At 38.8% G+C, this 17,808-nt stretch overlaps 1 protein-coding gene across 2 annotated transcripts; it reads right to left on the minus strand.

The window, feature by feature from the left end:
- Positions 1–356: 356 nt before the first annotated feature.
- On the minus strand, positions 357–5,176 carry irx4a (iroquois homeobox 4a). Of its 2 annotated transcripts, none has more exons than XM_085918824.1 (5): positions 5,132–5,176; positions 4,263–4,514; positions 3,428–3,534; positions 1,935–2,245; positions 357–1,155 (listed from the first exon to the last, which is right to left on the minus strand). In XM_085918824.1, the coding sequence occupies exons 1-5, from the start codon at positions 5,174–5,176 to the stop codon at positions 473–475; spliced, it is 1,398 nt and encodes a 465-aa protein (XP_085774950.1). In that variant the 3' UTR covers positions 357–472. The 2 variants fall into 2 exon arrangements, with proteins under 2 accessions (XP_085774950.1, XP_085774951.1); XM_085918825.1 differs by having other exon boundaries at positions 1,935–2,248.
- Positions 5,177–17,808: the final 12,632 nt, after the last annotated feature.

A 17,808-nucleotide genomic window follows, 5' to 3' on the forward strand; every position in this document is an offset into this window, starting at 1 on the left:
AGTCCCTCTTCCTGAGACAGCAACTCTTAAGGAACATCACAATCTCCCCTCGGAAGCATGTTTTTTGTTTTTTATTGTCAGTGCACAATGTTGGAACTCATCCAACCTTTGAAGAGCTGTGCATTGGTTAGACTTTTTAAAAACTTGTTCAACTTTTGAACAGCTGTGCATTCGTGAGACTTTTTTTTTTATTTAACAGTGATCCTCCAAATTATTTTAATTATATATGCATGCGTATAGGAACGAAAGTAAAATAAATAATAAATACTGTAAACCTTAAGGTATCTGTCCAAGATGTAAACATATTATACAATTCAACAACTTGTGCGCGTGCGTTGGAAAAAAGAAAATCTGGATCAATTGGAATAGTTCACTTGTGTTAAAGAATGTACCAGCAAAAAGGCGACATATAGGTTCTATCCCAGGTATTTTTGTCCTTTTTTTTTTAAATAAATTATTTGTTTTGGTGTTATTATGAACAAAAGAGTTTGTTAATAGTTTTGAAACTCATGGCACTGTCTTTGGACGAGTCCTGTTCATGGATTAGGACCCCTGGACTCTTCTCTGCTTCCAAGATGGATCCTTTGGTGGTGCTACTGCTCCAGGATACAGTAGTGTTGGTCAGGGCTTGACTCAAAGTGCTGTGCCTGAACAAGGGATCATGGAAGACCCCATCCACCCAGTTTCTCAGTGTGGTGACGGGAGAGTCCTGCCTGCGGTCCAGGCCTGAGGTGGGTGAGGTAGCGACGGATGGTGGGCTGAGGGAGGAGGAGGGGGGTACTTGACACCTCAGCATACAGGAAGGGTAATCAGTCTGGACCAATGAGGTCGCCGTCTGGGCCAAAGACCAAATTCGAGGTTTGCCGTCTAATATGTGGTGTTGGGCCTGTTGGTTGTAACAAGCCTTTTGCTGCACTCTACTCTCCGCCTGGAACTCCTCTTGATTTGTTTTGAGGCAACTTTTACTCAAGTCTTCTTCGCCCCCGAGTGCACCCGGGCCAGACATTTTTAGAGACACATCTTCGCCTGTCGTTGTCATGTGAGGGTTCATGTGGTATCTGTGCTTCAACTCACACTCCGAACTCTCTGACTCCAGAGTGTCAAAATCTTCCAGGTCGCTCAGCTGGAGATCTTTGTTCGATTGACCTCGACTATCTGGGAAAAAGAGAAAGCAGGCGGTCAGTGCATGAAGGATGGCAACACCGGATCTGATAAACAGAATCAGCCACTCTTCAGTCCATTCAAAATGATAGAAGTTCAGTGATAGTGATAGTACTGATATCATAGCTGATAAAAGGCATTTTCCTCTCCACACAAATGAAAACAAGTTTGTTTTATTCAGCACATAAAACTGCCATTAATCGTGCTGATCAGTATGAACAAAATAACCATGCATTATCACAGTTGTAAATAAAGATCCTTTATAAAGCAAAGTAAAAATATAAAAACCCTTCCTGTGTACTTATTTCAATTTTAAGATGACGTGACAATTGCTTAACAAAGCTCAGTCAGTTTTGTCAGTATAATCAAATTGACATCCCCTGATCCATTTGAATCAACTGAATATATTAAATAAAATAACAAAATCACTCACATCAAGCTGAATATATTAAACTTGAACAGGCCTATATTGTGTGGTCTGTAAAAATATGTTTTAATAATATTTATAACATCTTAAATTTCACTTGTTAAAATATAAGTAAATGACAATTGTTTTGATTCATGTTGGTGGTATTCCAATCATACTTATATTTAAATTTGCTATAAAACATTACAGAATGACAATACATTACAGAAATGCAGTTATTTTTTTCTTCATACGCTCCAAATAATAAAATCTGAAAATCTTTAACATATCATAGATACTCGACGAAAGACCCCTGTTAGATTTTGTCCAAAAACATTTTGAAAAATGATGCTGTGGTGACACTGACCATTTTCATTACTTTCACTTTTTATCTGTTCCTCCTGAGAACAGTCGTCATCCTCGTCATATCGTTTCTCCTCTGAGCCCTTGTTTCTGGGCGGCCATGTCATCTTGTTCTCTTTCTTCAGCCTCCTCCTGGCGTTGGCAAACCAGGTGGACACCTGTGTCAAGGTCATCTTGGTGATGATGGCCAGCATGATCTTTTCACCTTTGGTGGGATAAGGGTTCTTCCTGTGTTCCTGCAGCCATGCTTTCAGAGTGCTCGTTGTCTCACGAGTGGCGTTCTTGCGCCTAGGACCTCCATCCATGGAACCATATCTGCTTGGGAGAACAACACACCCGAAATGAGTTCATATGCAATGTATTTGACTCCCCAAAATGTTTTCCCTGGTGGACTTAAGGTTAAAAGCAATCATCTTACAGCTTACTCTTGAAATATGACTCTGTACATAGTCTTCTTTTTTAATTTGCCAGACAAAAGAAAAAATTCCCATAAATTGAGAAGACAGAAGACCAAATAGAACTATGTTTAACCATCCATCGAATCAAAGCGCAGTAACCAAATCAAACGCATTTTCATCACTTCTTGAAAGTAAACATTCAATTCACATACACAAAAGACCGATGTATTGTTGAGATAATTTCAAAATCTAGTTTTGTCAGCCTCCCTAGTCCCACAAACATATCCATACATTTAAAATGCACAATGTTGATCGTCAGTCAGTAGAGAGCTCTTAACGTCCTCTCGAGGGAGCCTTTTATGAGGCCTTATTGCTTTGAATAGTTTAGTAAGGGTCAAGCACTGCTAAGGGAATCGCAAGGAGAACTATGCACCTTTCCTCGCTGCATTTGGTTCTCTAGGAAATAAAATAGACTGTAAAATTGCTTTATGGGCTGTGATGATGAGCCCTCAGGTAAAAGACAGGCAGATAAAGTGGAAGTGTTGTAGGGCCCCTTGTTCATCTGTGTGCCAGATTGTCTGCCTTTCTTTACACACTGCAAGCATTTTATTGTGTATACAGTTTACATTGACTGTAGTGTGATTTTAAGATAGACACAACCTTTAGGGCAAGTGAGGCGATTGTGTTTTTTTTGCATGTAATGCATGAGAAAATACTAAACAAGGGCAACATTTGCGTTAACCGCCACACTGATTATAAGATATAAGAAAAGACAGGAAGTGTTTACTTCCAGGTGTTACTTTTCATCACCTCACAATCTTCAGTTCTGTTCAATATGACCCATTATTCTCATCTAGAGCCTAAAACAGGGCCTAACCCCCATTGTAAACAAACAAAAATCGTTATGTTTCAAAACTGTAATTTCTAAACTTTTTGTGTAATTTTTCCAACAAAATGATACCTTCTGCATGCATACCTTCAAAATAATTCATAATAAAAATATAAAAATGATAGTAAACAGCTCTTAGGCACTTCCGAAACAACCAAACAAACACATTAATTTGCTAATTTTGTCAGACTATAAAAAAAATAATAATACCTGTCATACTGATACTGTCCCAAAGTCGGATCGTAGGGGTAGTAGGCCGTCGCTTGGGTTATACCTGCATGTGCAGAGGCTGTGGCATCTTTTGTATCAAATGTACCCTGTAACCAGCAAACAAAAATGATGCTTAACTTGAAATCAGGAATATTCATGTTGACTCAGTTATACACTTGAGAATGATTTAGCTTTATTTATTCCACCAATAATGATTAAGCCACAATGGTTCACTGTAGCTATGGAAAGCGTGAATTGTTAAATAAGTATTTAATTAGGAACTTCTGGTTTCTGAACATTGAGTTAAACATAGTGATTTTTTTTAACAATTATTATTAAAATATACAAAAAACAAATAAAAACTCTTAAAAATGTACAAAAAAACATTAAAACATTTTAAATAAGCATATACTTATCAATACATTTTGTATGATATAAGACAGGATTTTGCATTACTATTTTGTCTGTCCAACTTTATCCAAACACTGCACCTTTAAATATTCCCATTTATTTTCTTTATTTTTCCTGTGATATTCTCAAATTGCCTTATTTGCCCCTGCAAGTCACTCTGAGTTCTATACATAAGTGAACATAAACAGATTATTTTGAGTTGTTGCTGAATAGATTAAAATCATTTAAAAAGTGAAAATAATTTGTGAATCAATGTCTATTTCCATGAATGCGTTTCCTAAATGTCACTTCGGAATGTGATAAAATGCAACATGAGCACAGCATGCATGCAGACAGAACCAGCTTTGTTAAACAGAGAGGTGCGACTGCAGGGTCCATTAATCAGTGCCAAAAAAAAAAAAAAAAAAAAGAAAAAAACGCTCACCAGCGAGTAGAAAGCGGAGGCGTCTGTTCCATATGTAACATAGTTGCCGTATCCTTGCGTGCCCGTGTAGGGACTCCCGTACATGCCCAGTGCGGCCGCCGAGCTGAGCTCATGTCTGGCGGTCGCCAGCAGTCGGCTCTCATACACGGGGCAGTAAACGGGCGTCTGCCCGGACGCAGCCACTCCGGAGTCGGCGATGGATCTGCCGGTAGACTCGCAGCATGTGGTCAGAGAGTTGCTTGTCATTAGGAACTGCACGAATTAGAGAAAAAGAATGAGATCATTTTCAAATAAAATCACTTATCGTGCAAGAAAGTTTCAGCCAATGCACAAGAAGCTGGAACGGAACAGAACATACTTTTTTAATTGAATATTGTGTTACTTAAATGCACGAATCGTCGGAATCAAAAAACAACAACATTCTTTTTAAAAGACGTTGATTGATGTTCAAAACCTGACAACATGCGCGTTAACACAAAAATACGTTTTTTTTCCTGCAAATTGATGGAGCGCACATGCGTTAAAACATAACGTCTGTCAATGACATGCAGACAAAATATATTTTTTTTTAGCAGTTTGCACATGAATGTGGCTTATTAAGTAGTTGTCATGTGCGTAATGCGTAAATACAGTCTATTTATCCGTTCAAATTTATTCTGAGTATTCTGGAGGTTTTTTCCGCTTTCCCCGATTTTCTACCTTTGCAGGTGTCAAGTAAGTGTAAAGAAATAGCCTTTCCCATCCCCGACACGTGTCTTTCATTATTTTACCAAAGTGCGCAAAACACCAAACTCAGATCAATGAGATAGCCCATCGCAGATGTTTCAGTCAAAATCATTTATACAATTAAACAAGTTAAAATAACTTACTTGCGGAGCAGACGAATAAGGATATCCAAATTGTGGATATGACATGGTAGAGAGGTCCCCCTATATCCAGAAATAAAGCGAGACTGAAGGTCTCCACTCTCACGCAGGCTGCTGCTGCTCCTGCTGCTGCTTGACTGTACCAATTGATTGCACAAGCTTCTTGGATGCTTATAGGGCGAAGCACAGTAGCATGTTTAATTTGTGTAAAATGCCCCCCCACTCGAACACCTTTCAAAGAAAATAAATAAATAAAATACAGAAAACCAGAAAGCTGCTGCTTATTTTTTTTAATGAAAAATATATATCAACCAAATATATAAAAATACAGTAGTAAATATCTATCGTTTTCAAGAATGACAACTTTGTTGTCCCATATGTATTTTTGCCTTGTAAAAAGTTGTACAAAAGATGTCAGCAGCGGATGCAGGTTGTTTTAAGAGGCAGTGGCTATGACGTCACAAGTTTGTCACTCTAAAAATGATCCGTCCTAACTTTATTATTAATTTTCATTGTGGGGACGAGGGCAATGAAAAAATAGTGTTTGCAAAAGTGAACAAAGTGAAATTAAAACAACAAATTGCCCAATCAATTGCCAGAGAATGCACGTGTTTAGTGTAATGTCATTTGTTAGAATTGCTAAACACATGCAAATAAAGTAATCCATCCATCCATCCATCCATCCATCCATCCATCCATCCATCCATCCATCCATCCATCCATCCATCCATCCATCCATCCATCCATCCATCCATCCATCCATCCATCCATCCATCCATCCATCCATCCATCCATCCATCCATCCATCCATCCATCCATCCATCCATCCATCCATCCATCCATCCATCCATCCATCCATCCATCCATCCATCCATCTATCACAGTGTTGTCATCGCCAAACTGGTTAGCACCCAAAAAGTCAAGCTCTTTCCCTCGAGTTCATGCACTGTGCCTGCTTGGAGAGTCCCGGGTTGAGACATGTGAAAGGCCCCCGGGGTCACTCCTCAAATTAATGATGATGTACTCCCCCCTCCTCCACCCGCCCCCACCTCTCCTTCTACAGTGCTCTCCAGCTGGATCTCTGCCTACCGGTGACAGCTCGATTGAGGGTGATTGATGACTATCTAGGGGACCGAGGCCAACATAATAATATGATGCTGGCACCTTGCAATAATTGCTGCCTCTCATTTACAGATAAAAACGGTAATAAAGCGCAATTGAGACAAAATATTCTGGTATTTGACAGAGGTAATTTAAGCATTGTGTTTTCATTTTACTGGTTAGGTTTCTTTGGAAGCTTTGGAGTGAGGGAGAATGGCCTGTATAAAACGTGTGCACTCGCATTTATTCGGACAAATTGAATTATGTGGGGAGAGTACCTCAAAGCAAATGGTCACATTAAGACTGTGAACTGGAAGGGGCAGGAGGGTCAAATGGGATCAGGCAACGCTTTTTAATTTATATTAAGCCACCTTGCCGGAACAACCGTGAACCGTTCAACCACACACAAACACACACACACACACACACACACACACACATACATACATACAACCTATCCTTGCGAGCAATCATTGTCAAGATGTTGATTTTTCAGGATTGTGCGAGTACTCGCGCATGATGTCAGAATCGCCCAATGTGGTCAGATCAACGCAGAAGGCAACCGATCAAGGACCTTTGCTCTTGTATATGTATGGAATTAGTCCGGAGACAGAAAACATGTTGAACACCCTGACAATACATCATCGTTACAGACCACACACCCTGCTTGTTGTAGAGGGCCTACCTTTTGATTAACCATAGCCTTACCCAGTGTTATCGGGTGCTTGTAATGAAATATTTAGGCGCACGAGTATATGCTTTTAGACAGAAAATGAAGGCGACAGCAGGAGTTCAAGCTTGTTTAGCGTTTAAAGATTAAAAGAGATGCTTCTCATTTTTTTTCCTTTGACAGATGTGGGGAAAGAGGGAAGCTCCATGTTTGGACAGATGCAGGCATAATGTGAGAGTCCATTAAAGAGCGACTAACCTGAGTGCATTTCCTTCTGTTTTGATATTAATACTCATTCTTATCTAAGAATACATTTTAAATATATATATTTTTTAAATTAAATTCTACCATCATCTCTATTTTTAAAATATGCAATATATTTATAAAATACTAGTCAATCTCAATTCGTTCAAGACATAAGATTTTTCCAAAGGTAATTAAAAATAATTAATCTCTTCCAAGGTATGTCTATCTATCCATTTTCCTCTGCTTCTCTGGGGTTGGGTCATGTAGCAGTTGTAACAGGAAAGTTGAGACTTGTCTCTCCCCAACTACTTCGTCCACCTCTTCCAGGGGTGTCATGAGACATTCCCAAGCCAGCCGAGAGACATAGGGCTCTATTTCCGTGCACAGTAAAAGTAAACCTGTCTGGAGTGGATTTGGGTATTTTTGCAGACGCACAAAGCTTAAAAATTGAGATTTTGCGCCATTGTGGGTGTGAATAAAGCTGAAGGCGGCTTCTGTGCATGAGAGGCGCAGTTCTTAACATGGTGGAAAAAGGAATTGATTATATTGAGTCCATCCTTTGAGGAGGTCGAAGCATTCAAAGTACATTACTTTTAAAAAGGATCTGCAAGCAGACCACCACGGGCGGCAAGTGTGCACTTGGGTACCGCCTTCTACCCTGATCATTTGTGTCCATGTGTGACTACGCTATTACTCTCCCAAGGCCAGGGTGGTGATTTTAAAGATATAATGGCAATAATAACAACGTGCACAATCAACTGATTTCTACAATGATTCAGACCGTTGATGCACGGCTTTGTTCTATTTATAATTACGGTGATGACATCCACCACACTTTTGTGGACTGTCATGTAATAACGGTAAACCGTTACCACTATAAAAACTTTATTGATTGTACAGTTAATGTTTTAAGTGGCATCTTTGCAAGTCTTTACAACCCTGCATGTGTGAACATGTTAACCACTGTAATATTAATACGGAAAGCAATAAAAGTGTGTTGAAACAGTCTCTTAACTTTATTGATGAATGATAAAGGCATAATCAAAGTCTTGTTATATGTCTTACACATTCACTTTGAGCTACTGCCTCTCACCTTCCATGCGTACCACAGCTCTAAACCTGAGCTAAGTGTTTACTAATTGTGTATTTACTCTAATTTTGCCATGATGCAATCTCCAAGTTCTTGACATCTTATCTTTTAGTTAGGCCTACGTTTTGATTTTTTTCCCCCCATTTGACACAAACCCTGGAGTACTGTAACCTGAATAATAAGCTTGCTTGCACTTTTAAGTAAACTTGCTCATTTGCATCTGTACAACTAAACTCCTATTAAAGAAAGTTCCCCGGCTACGTTGTAATCATGAAGGTGTCACTTTCCTGATAATCTGGCGTTGATTAATGAGCCACCATGAGGAGGTAAGCGCATGATTGCGTCTATGTGCGTGTACACATTGGCTGGGGCCGATGAGGTGTATTTTTTTAAGGGGGAGGGTGGATATAGAATGGAAGCGGGATGATCATGAAGGTGATACACTCATCTTTCCAAATTCCATTCATGCCATTTTAGGATAATTCAAATAGATATTGATGGAAGATAACCCCAATGCATTATAGTACAAAATCATCCTAATACTAGTATGTACCTGGTTTTACATTACAAATATGTAGCTGGAATTTATAAGTCATGTGGATTAACACTATAACTCCATTTTGACACACTGGATGTAGCAACAGGGAGCCGTCACAAGCGAGAAGAAGAATAATATCCAATAATCTATTTTCAACTGGTGGTCTTTTTCAGGGTCATGCTGCAAAGGAATTCATAGCAAATGACTATGAGGCAAGAAAGTAGACCCTGGACTGGTGGCTAGTCTTATCTGCAAAGTTTCAAATCTTGCATTTTGTTAATGTTTTTCCCGGTTACAATAAAATGATCATTGAGACATTTTCGTTCGAAAATGGTCTAAAAGTGAATTATCGATTTTGGACGAAAGCAGAAACCTTGAAAGCAAGCATTTTGTGGGCTACTTATTGTTGAAAGTCTGGTCTCTCTCACAACCAGTTGCAAACAGTGTAACACTGCCGTGGACACCCACGATGCATGTTGGTCATCCACGAAATCCCTGGCGGGACGCTGACTTAAGCTGAAGTGGGCTGGGGGAAAATGAGCTCAAAATTCCCTTGCATGCGGCAGCTGACCATTGACCCGGGGCAAGAATCCTGCCTGACCACTAAGGATTGCCTCTCCAGCGGCCATGGAATTGTGTGCATGACTCAAAAAGAGCCACAGGGCTCACACTTAGGAGATATGTGTGTTTACTCGCTTCTAAAATGGTCACTCGATAAGCACACGATCACACAATGACGGCAATGGCGGAATCATTGTTTTCCGTGTTTCACTGCGATTCTATTTATCTTACGACTGTACACCACTAAAAGATAACAACGACAAATAGATCAAATGAATTGAACGAGTAAAGACAGATCACCGTGGAATGTTAGAGTATATTAAGTTCGCTAACTGACAAAACATTTATTTCATAAAAATACCGTTTGCTCACTTACTATGAAATTCTGAGTTACATTCAAAAGTAATGGTTTTGCCAACCAGTATGCATTTTGTGGATTCTGGTTGTTTCGGCGTAACCTTACCAAAGACCTTTTGGTCCCACCTTGAAGTAGAGGTTTCCTGTTGTACTGTACTTAATTTAAATGCTCCAACGAGCCAATATCTTATGGTCCACTGTTTCAGGTTCTGTTTTTGGCATCAACAACATAGAAAGCCCAACTGACCTCAATAGATATGGACAGCTGCACAGACGGACTTGCTTGGTGACAAGAAGCCCCAAGCTGCTCTGAGGCTTTCCAATAGTGACCATGTTCTCCTTCCATAGCCATAGAAATAAGATGCAAACATTGTCTCTCTCACACACTGACACTGAAACACACATACGCACACAGACACGTGTGTGCGCGCGCGCGCGCACACACACACACACACACACACACTCACACACACACACACACACACACACACACACACACACACACACACACACACACACACACACACACACACACACACACACACACACATACACATTTACACACACACACACACACACACTGCTTATCCAGCAAAACATTAGACTGTCTACAGTCCTGTCTACTCGTGGAGTCCAAATGGAATATTGATCTCCAACAATCTTCTCAATGAATTTCCTATTTCTTCCCTTGAACAACACAATGATTTTTTTTTCCATTTCTCCTCGTTGGGCCCTAAAGCCCTAATTGTTTTTGCATGAGTAGAATAGTGTTGCAGCATCCTCCAGGCAGTATGTTTAGAATGGTGACTATAGTCTTCTTGCTGAAGATTCAATGTGCTGATCATTATTTTTAGTTGGTAAATTGTGCAAAGTAGTCAACATTTTCAGCTTTGTTTTCTAACCGAGGCACTTTTAAAGCTTTAGATAAAAAAAAAAAAGTCCTTTTCATTTGTTCACCCTGAGATAATCGGGGTCATTCAGGTCTATTAACTTTTTATACCAATATGATCCTTCCAACACGTGTTGGAACAATTATAAGATCAGTGTAAGACATTGATTATTCTGGGAGAAAAAAGTCCAACACATGAAGTTTCAAGTTAATATCCATTATAGCTTTTCCTTTTTTTAACCCAGCTGTGATAGTCTGTCTGACACAACCCATTCATCTGTCTGTCTGTCTGTCGATCTTCAGTCCCCTCTCTTTCTCACTGTTCTGCCTCTTCATCCACTCTAAGAGGTTTAACATGTCCAAGTTCGCTCACTCATCCATAATTGATCAACACAACGGGAGCATCTCCTCTGCACTTAGTTAACTAGCTATCTTCAGGTGTTGCCCTAGCAACTGGCCAGAACATAAAACACGGAGAGGATCTGTATGTAGCACTAAAATTGTAGAACCAATGTGTCTTGTAAATCTTAGCGTTGGGTCCTTGTTCCTTGGATATCTTCTTGGATTCCAGATGTAGAGGCACACCCAATGTACAATCCATGACAAGGGTGACAACGATCAAAAACCTTGTAACCAAGTGTGACATAAAAGAGGGATGATTCATTCTTTCAAGTATTGCTTATGTGGCATTTTGTTTTAGGGTTTTCCCTCTTAGTTGTTTTATGTAGCCTGGTAGTTTGCACATCATCTCAGGACACAAGGACACGCAGTCTCGAAGGCACATTCAAATCATCTCACTTCCAGATTTGTGGTTAGATGCGGTGATCTTATAGGTTTTCGTTTTTTTTTTATGGGTTCCTTTGTACAAATTAATAATAAAAAAAAAAGGTCACAGCATTATGCGATGTGAAATTCAACCATAGATATCATTCAAAAAAAGAAGCAGATAAACAACTATGCGCAAATCAAAGACCTTTTTTGATTGAAAATAATGATTGCATTGAATGGAATCATCCCACTTTAAAATGTATGTATTCGATCGTCTTTTGTTGGAGGAATATATATTTGAAAGAAATGCCATATTCACAGCACATATTCATAAAATGTAAAAAAAAAGTCATCTTTTCTAACTGAGCCACACCCCCTCGAATCAAAATGTAATTCTACTGAATCAAATGCCAGTGTCTTTTGATCCCATGCCAAAATATTCTTTTCTGTTCATTATTTTATCATCTTGATCCATCATCTAAATCAGCAGCATGGCATTTTTGAAGAGATTGCTGTTGGTCAGAGATTCCTGCCATTTTGAATGAGTCCTTTTCTCATTCATATTCAAATAAATCAATACTGATAGATAAGCTCTGATTTGGTCTCTATTCTCTTAATGTGAAGAAAAGAGAAGAAAGTTGTAGGAAAGTGAAGGCTGGAATAAAAATATGCATCACTACAACTTTTTTTGGGTTCTCACGTGTTTTAAATTTGAAAGGGATTTGATCAAGTTTTTGATAATTTTAAGCAGGTTGCAGCAGGTGAAAGTTATTTTACCTTCAGGACAAATTTCCCAGCAATATTCATATACATAGTCTGTCTTATTTAACTTTTTTGTTCTTTCCATCGCAAAAATTATTTAGAAAGGTGTTGCACTGATAGTCTCGCGAAATCTTGTCTACCATTTCATTTGCACACATAAAGACACATTACCATTCATAATGACATAAATCAAGCTGTGTAGAATTCCAATTATGAAGTTATAATTCACTATGGGGATATGTACTTACTTTTAAAAAGACCTTTTATTCTTTGCTGATTTTTAGCTGATAAATAATCACCTTTTTTTTCCACCTACATGCTTTTCTTTAGGTGAACTGCAAAAAATCTGGATGGTCAAACAAAAAGGACTTGCCATACATCTTTCTGCCTGAATGTGTCTAATTCTGTGTGTACGTGTGCACGTGTCACAGCCTCAGACCATCATGTTGGACACTGGAGTGACACTGATCGTGGTGTGATGCGTACATACTCTGGGGGCCAGGTGGTCGCTCTCTCTGTCATGACCAACCCAGAGTCCCTTGACACATGCGTCCAGCACCAGCGCATTGAATCCCCTTTGCATTTCAAATTTGGAAGAAGTCACAATGCAGGTTGCACATGTTTCTACAAGTACTTTCACTTTACAAATATGTCTGTTGTTACTGGTTACAATTCAAACAATGTGACAATTACTATGCTAGATAGACATGTCAAGTGAATGTTTGCCTGAGAATAAAGTGGCCAGTATATTCTCCTAGATCTAGAAACATGACTATCAAAGACACAAGAGGGCAGCTTTTGAAGAACCTTAAAGATAAAGTAAAAATATTTCACTGTAGTACTTGGCCATAACTCTCATTAAACATAAGGGAATACTTTCTTTTACATTTCTGAGTGTCTTTTTAAGAGACCTAAAAAGAGACCTATATGACCTATATATAATATGAAATAGTTATTAACACTTAGGAGTTACAATTTGAGCTACTTGTATAATTTCCCATTTTATGAGTCATTGCCCGAATTTATAAAGAAATCAAATTTTGACCCGATTTTCATCCTTTTCTACAATCTCCCTATCCCTTCTGCTTGCTGATGCATATGGATATTATAAAGTCATGATCGCCTTTTCAATATTCACCTCCATAATAGAGTTAGTACATGAGGCAGAGCCGTGTTACGGGGCAGAGAATGTGTTATAGGCAGTGATTATCTTCCTGAGGACGACACAGCCGAGGCAGGCACTTACAATTACTTATTCATAATGCATCCACTGAAACACAAATGCACTTTATTGTCTCATTCTGCATCTTATTTTACCCATAAACCAGAAAATGGGTTGGTTTTCTAATGAAAGAGGCATGTTAATATCAAGGCAGATAAGGGCTGGCATGTGCAGATGGGAGCATCGTGTGGAAACTCAATCACAAGTTCCTTCAATCACTCTAAACCTGAACAAGAGGGAATGGGTGCATTTGAATATTCCCCCCTACCTGAAAGTATTAAAACTATACAAATTTAATACCTACTTAACATGTAGTTGCTTTTTGTGCCTCTTACTTTTGCAGTTCTGCATAAAAAACAGGGAGGTAATGCGAGAGTGACTCTGGCAGGTATGGACATGACATGGTTTTCCAACCAAGCATGTCTGCAAGATTCTCTGGTTTTAATGGTTGCTTGAACTTCTTTATCCCAGAAATCTGAGTAGCTCTTTCTTTTTTTCTCTTTTATATTCCCATTGCTCTGAATTCGTTACAAACAAAGTAGTTTGCATTTGATGATATATGTGTGTATGTACTGTATTTACTCATAAAAAGTATTTCAATATTAAAAAAAAAAGGAAAACATTATCCATTAGCATAAGTATATATTTTTAGGATGAATTTCTCAAAATTTGTAGACTTGAGTTAGTTTCATTGCTCGTAACTGAAGAAACGGCTTGTCGGAAAGTCGGCTCATTTGTATCTCATGGCACGACTATGATTCAAGATTCCAAAGTATTTACGTAGTTAAACAAAAACGAGTGACCCACGGCGTGCAGACTTGACTCTGATGATCTGATCTGAGGCTTTGTTAGTTAAGAAAGCTCTAAGAGCTCTCTGTGAATGGTAAAGCAGGGTTGCAATGTAGTGATGTACTAGGCATTAATAGATCAGCCTGGGTCTTGGATGCCACACAGAGGCGTGGACCAACACTGATACAACACAGATAATGGATGAAAATAAAATTAAACAATATCCCCACATAAAGTACCTAAAGAAATTTCATCAGTGGCTGCGGCAAGGTCCCTACAAATACAACATTTGTTATGTTATGTACCCCTGTGGTCAAAGCACATAAAAATGAAGAGGGAAAAAAAGAGGCAATGTTAATTCTGTAAAGGAGTAGGGAGAAGAGGAAGACATTTCACCCATCCACATTCCTTTATTTTCCACTCCAATGATCACATTAGAATATTTTGAAAGGGGTGCCTCTGTTTGCCTTATCATGCATTATTCGGAGGCATTACCTGGGATTTAACAACGCAATAAAGATGCCTCGGAAGTCTATCTCGCTTTTTCACACAGATGCACAACAGTAATAATATTCATACACAACCAACTCTCAAGAAGTGCTTTCTCTGTGCATGTTAGGAAGAGAGATTTATCAACTTTGAATGACACAGAGTCATTTTTTCTAAGACGGAAGAACAACTTATCGAGGCAGTGAATAAGAGTGATATCATTTAGAATGTGAATACCCAGAGTGGTGTATAATCCTATTACTGTAGATGAAATAAGTAAACAGTGAAGAAAAGATTGTTGTGGATTTAGGCTGAAATCATGTGAGAAACATTTACGTATCTTGATTTTTGTGCAGACGGAAAGACAATTTGTTGGCAGAAAGTTAGAGTAATGTTAGGCCTGCTTGGACCATGTCTAAATAACAATTTTGCGAAATGTCATTGGTGTACAGGGAGAATGATTCAAACCTTCTGAATATTTTTTTTACACATTTATCTTGTAATTATTACAAATTATATTATTATTATTGTTTTTAAATCATCCCACTGGTTGGCACAAGATGTCCCCCAGCCATATGCTAACAGTGGAAAATCTAAATGGAATAAAAGGAGCGGCTTTGATTGCTGGTGAATGGTGTCGGCTGTGTTTACTCCCACAATGGTGCAAAACTTAATTACTCAAAATGTGCCGGCTTGCATGCTTCTTTGTGCGAGGTCTAGCACGCATCCATGTAGACTTATATCTAACGCCTGCATGTGACTTCCTGAAGTTAAGTTATAAAAATTTACATTTTTTTTAAACAATAATTTATGTGCAGTGTAGAACTGTAATTATAGTGACATGCATTATGTAATGGTTGACCATATGAAGTCACATTCTATCTGCGTTACATGAATTCATTTGCCAAACAGACACAGGACCTTATCTCAAACTTACACAGCAGCGTTTGATAAATTAATGTAAAGTGTCACATTTATTCTCCAATCATAACGGTATTTCATTACACAGTGTCACTAACTTGTGTATTTGCAAAAAAATGATAAAAAGGTACAAAGCCCTGCCAGAGCAAACCTATATTGTATAATAAATTCAATGTTCTATGGAATTGTTTTGCGTCATGGATTTTTCTACAAAATACACATCACTCAACCTGAGTCTGTCACTCAAAGGGTCTAATTTGTCACTGAAATATTAGAGTCTTTATTCACTGTGGAAGGCTGCACGTTGGGGCACTGGTTAGCATGTCGGCCTCACGGTTAGTTTGTGTGGAGTTTGCACTCCGTGGCCGCGTGTATTTTCTCCAGGCACTCCGGTGTCCTCCCGCATCCCAAAAACATGCTTGGTGGGCTGATTGAGCACTCCAAATTGCCCCTAGGTGAGAGTGCGAGTGTGGATGGTTGTTTGTCTCTGTGCGCCCTGCGATTGGCTGGCAACCGGTACAGGGTGTCTTGTTAGTGGAGAAAAATAAGAATAGCAAGAGTTGTCTCCAATTCATCTGATTTGTGTCATTTATATGCTTTTTATTTGTCTCTAGACCAGTTTTTGATCATTTCCTTGTCTTTCCCTCCAGTTTTCTCTCTCTGTCTCCATCTTTCCCGACCTTTTGCTTCATTGCTCTCCCTCCGTGCCTGCCTCTTGTCTACCGCACTACCCACTTTTCCTTTTCGAAGGCCAAGAATTCCTACAGCCCCACTGAGAGAAGTGTGTGAAAATGGACAATGCAGGTCCCCTGGTGTGCCCACCCCCGGCACAGAGTGTGAGAAGAGGGCCTTGCATTTGATGCCTGACTGACCGAATCTTCTGCCAGATAGCTGGGCCTTTTTATTCCCAGCGGTACTGCGAGAGCACGGCCAGAAGTGGTGCGGAAGGAGAGGGGAAGGCGCAGTAATTGTATCAAGGTCTGTAGAGATTCCTCACCCACCTACCCTGCCCCCCCCTTTCTCCCCGCCTAAGCCACCCCTAGACTGCTTCTCAGTTAAAAGGAAAAAGGTCCCTGGGTAGCAAGAAGCAACTTCTCTCCAGAATCACCAAAAAACAGTGTGCAGTCATATATGAATAACATTCAATTTATCACATGAAAGCCCATATTGAATACAACACCTTGCACTGTCCCCAATTCCATCTATTTTTCAACACCTTTGATAGAAAAAAAAAACAATAAACAAACAGAGTTGTACTTCCAAAATTACTTTTGGATTGTATACTGTCATGGAAAGACATTCTGTAAAGTTACGCTGTGTCACAAATGGCCATTATAAGAAAATAGATGACATGCTCTTTTGCTGTGAATAGCAAAATATATGGTGGTTGCAATAAAATTTCTATCACGATTATTTATTTATTATTTAAAAAAATAACACATTTTCAAAGCAGCATAATAAACTACAAAGAAAATAATAACAAAGTGCACATAATGGTTTGTCTTGTCTTTGTCTGAATGTAAAATCCTGTGCTTATCTTTAAAAAATATATATATACATATATATTATTTCACCAGGTAATAAAATTGATTAATGTGTGTGTAAAATCTTATCAAGGGATCTAGAAATAGACCACTTAACCTCGATTAGATAATTTTGTTTTGTTTCAATTTTGTTCAGAGAACGATATGCAAATATGCTGGTCTACCGTACGTCTAATAGCTACTTTACTAAGTTCTAAGTATTAAATGAATATCTATTCTCATTCAACTTTACATCATAATCAGCTATAGGGGATCTCAACTCTGGTTGACGAAGATGCCTCAGTGGCCATTTGAGGATTTTATGAGAACTCCCAGTACATTTCAAAGGTCCGTGCTCAGCGCTTCACATTTTCTACATCCCTTCCAATTCATTACCCCCCTCCCCACATGTATTATTCTGCCTGCTACACATCCCCTGTGGTCTCTCGAGGCCGATTTATTGGTAGAAGCATTTTGACTCTGTTTACCTTTTAAAAGCTGGCATTTAAAGGTCAATATTTTGTCTCAACTTCAGTCTTCAATATCTTGGCATGATCACTCTGCTTTGATGAGCAGTGCAACTTCATTATTATTGATGACAAATTTAGAAAAAGATGATCTGTTAATCTATTCAAGCAAGGTATTTTGGAAAAAAAAATACAGGACCATATTTAGCCTTTGAAATTTGAATTCGTTTTTCAGAATTTTGCCAATTGTGTTGATGGTCTAGGATATTGGTCAACTCATTAGCAAA

This window comes from Syngnathus leptorhynchus, chromosome 8, assembly GCF_054491065.1.
Source record: "Syngnathus leptorhynchus isolate UIUO chromosome 8, UIUO_Slep, whole genome shotgun sequence".
In the NCBI taxonomy this organism is placed as follows: domain Eukaryota; kingdom Metazoa; phylum Chordata; class Actinopteri; order Syngnathiformes; family Syngnathidae; genus Syngnathus; species Syngnathus leptorhynchus.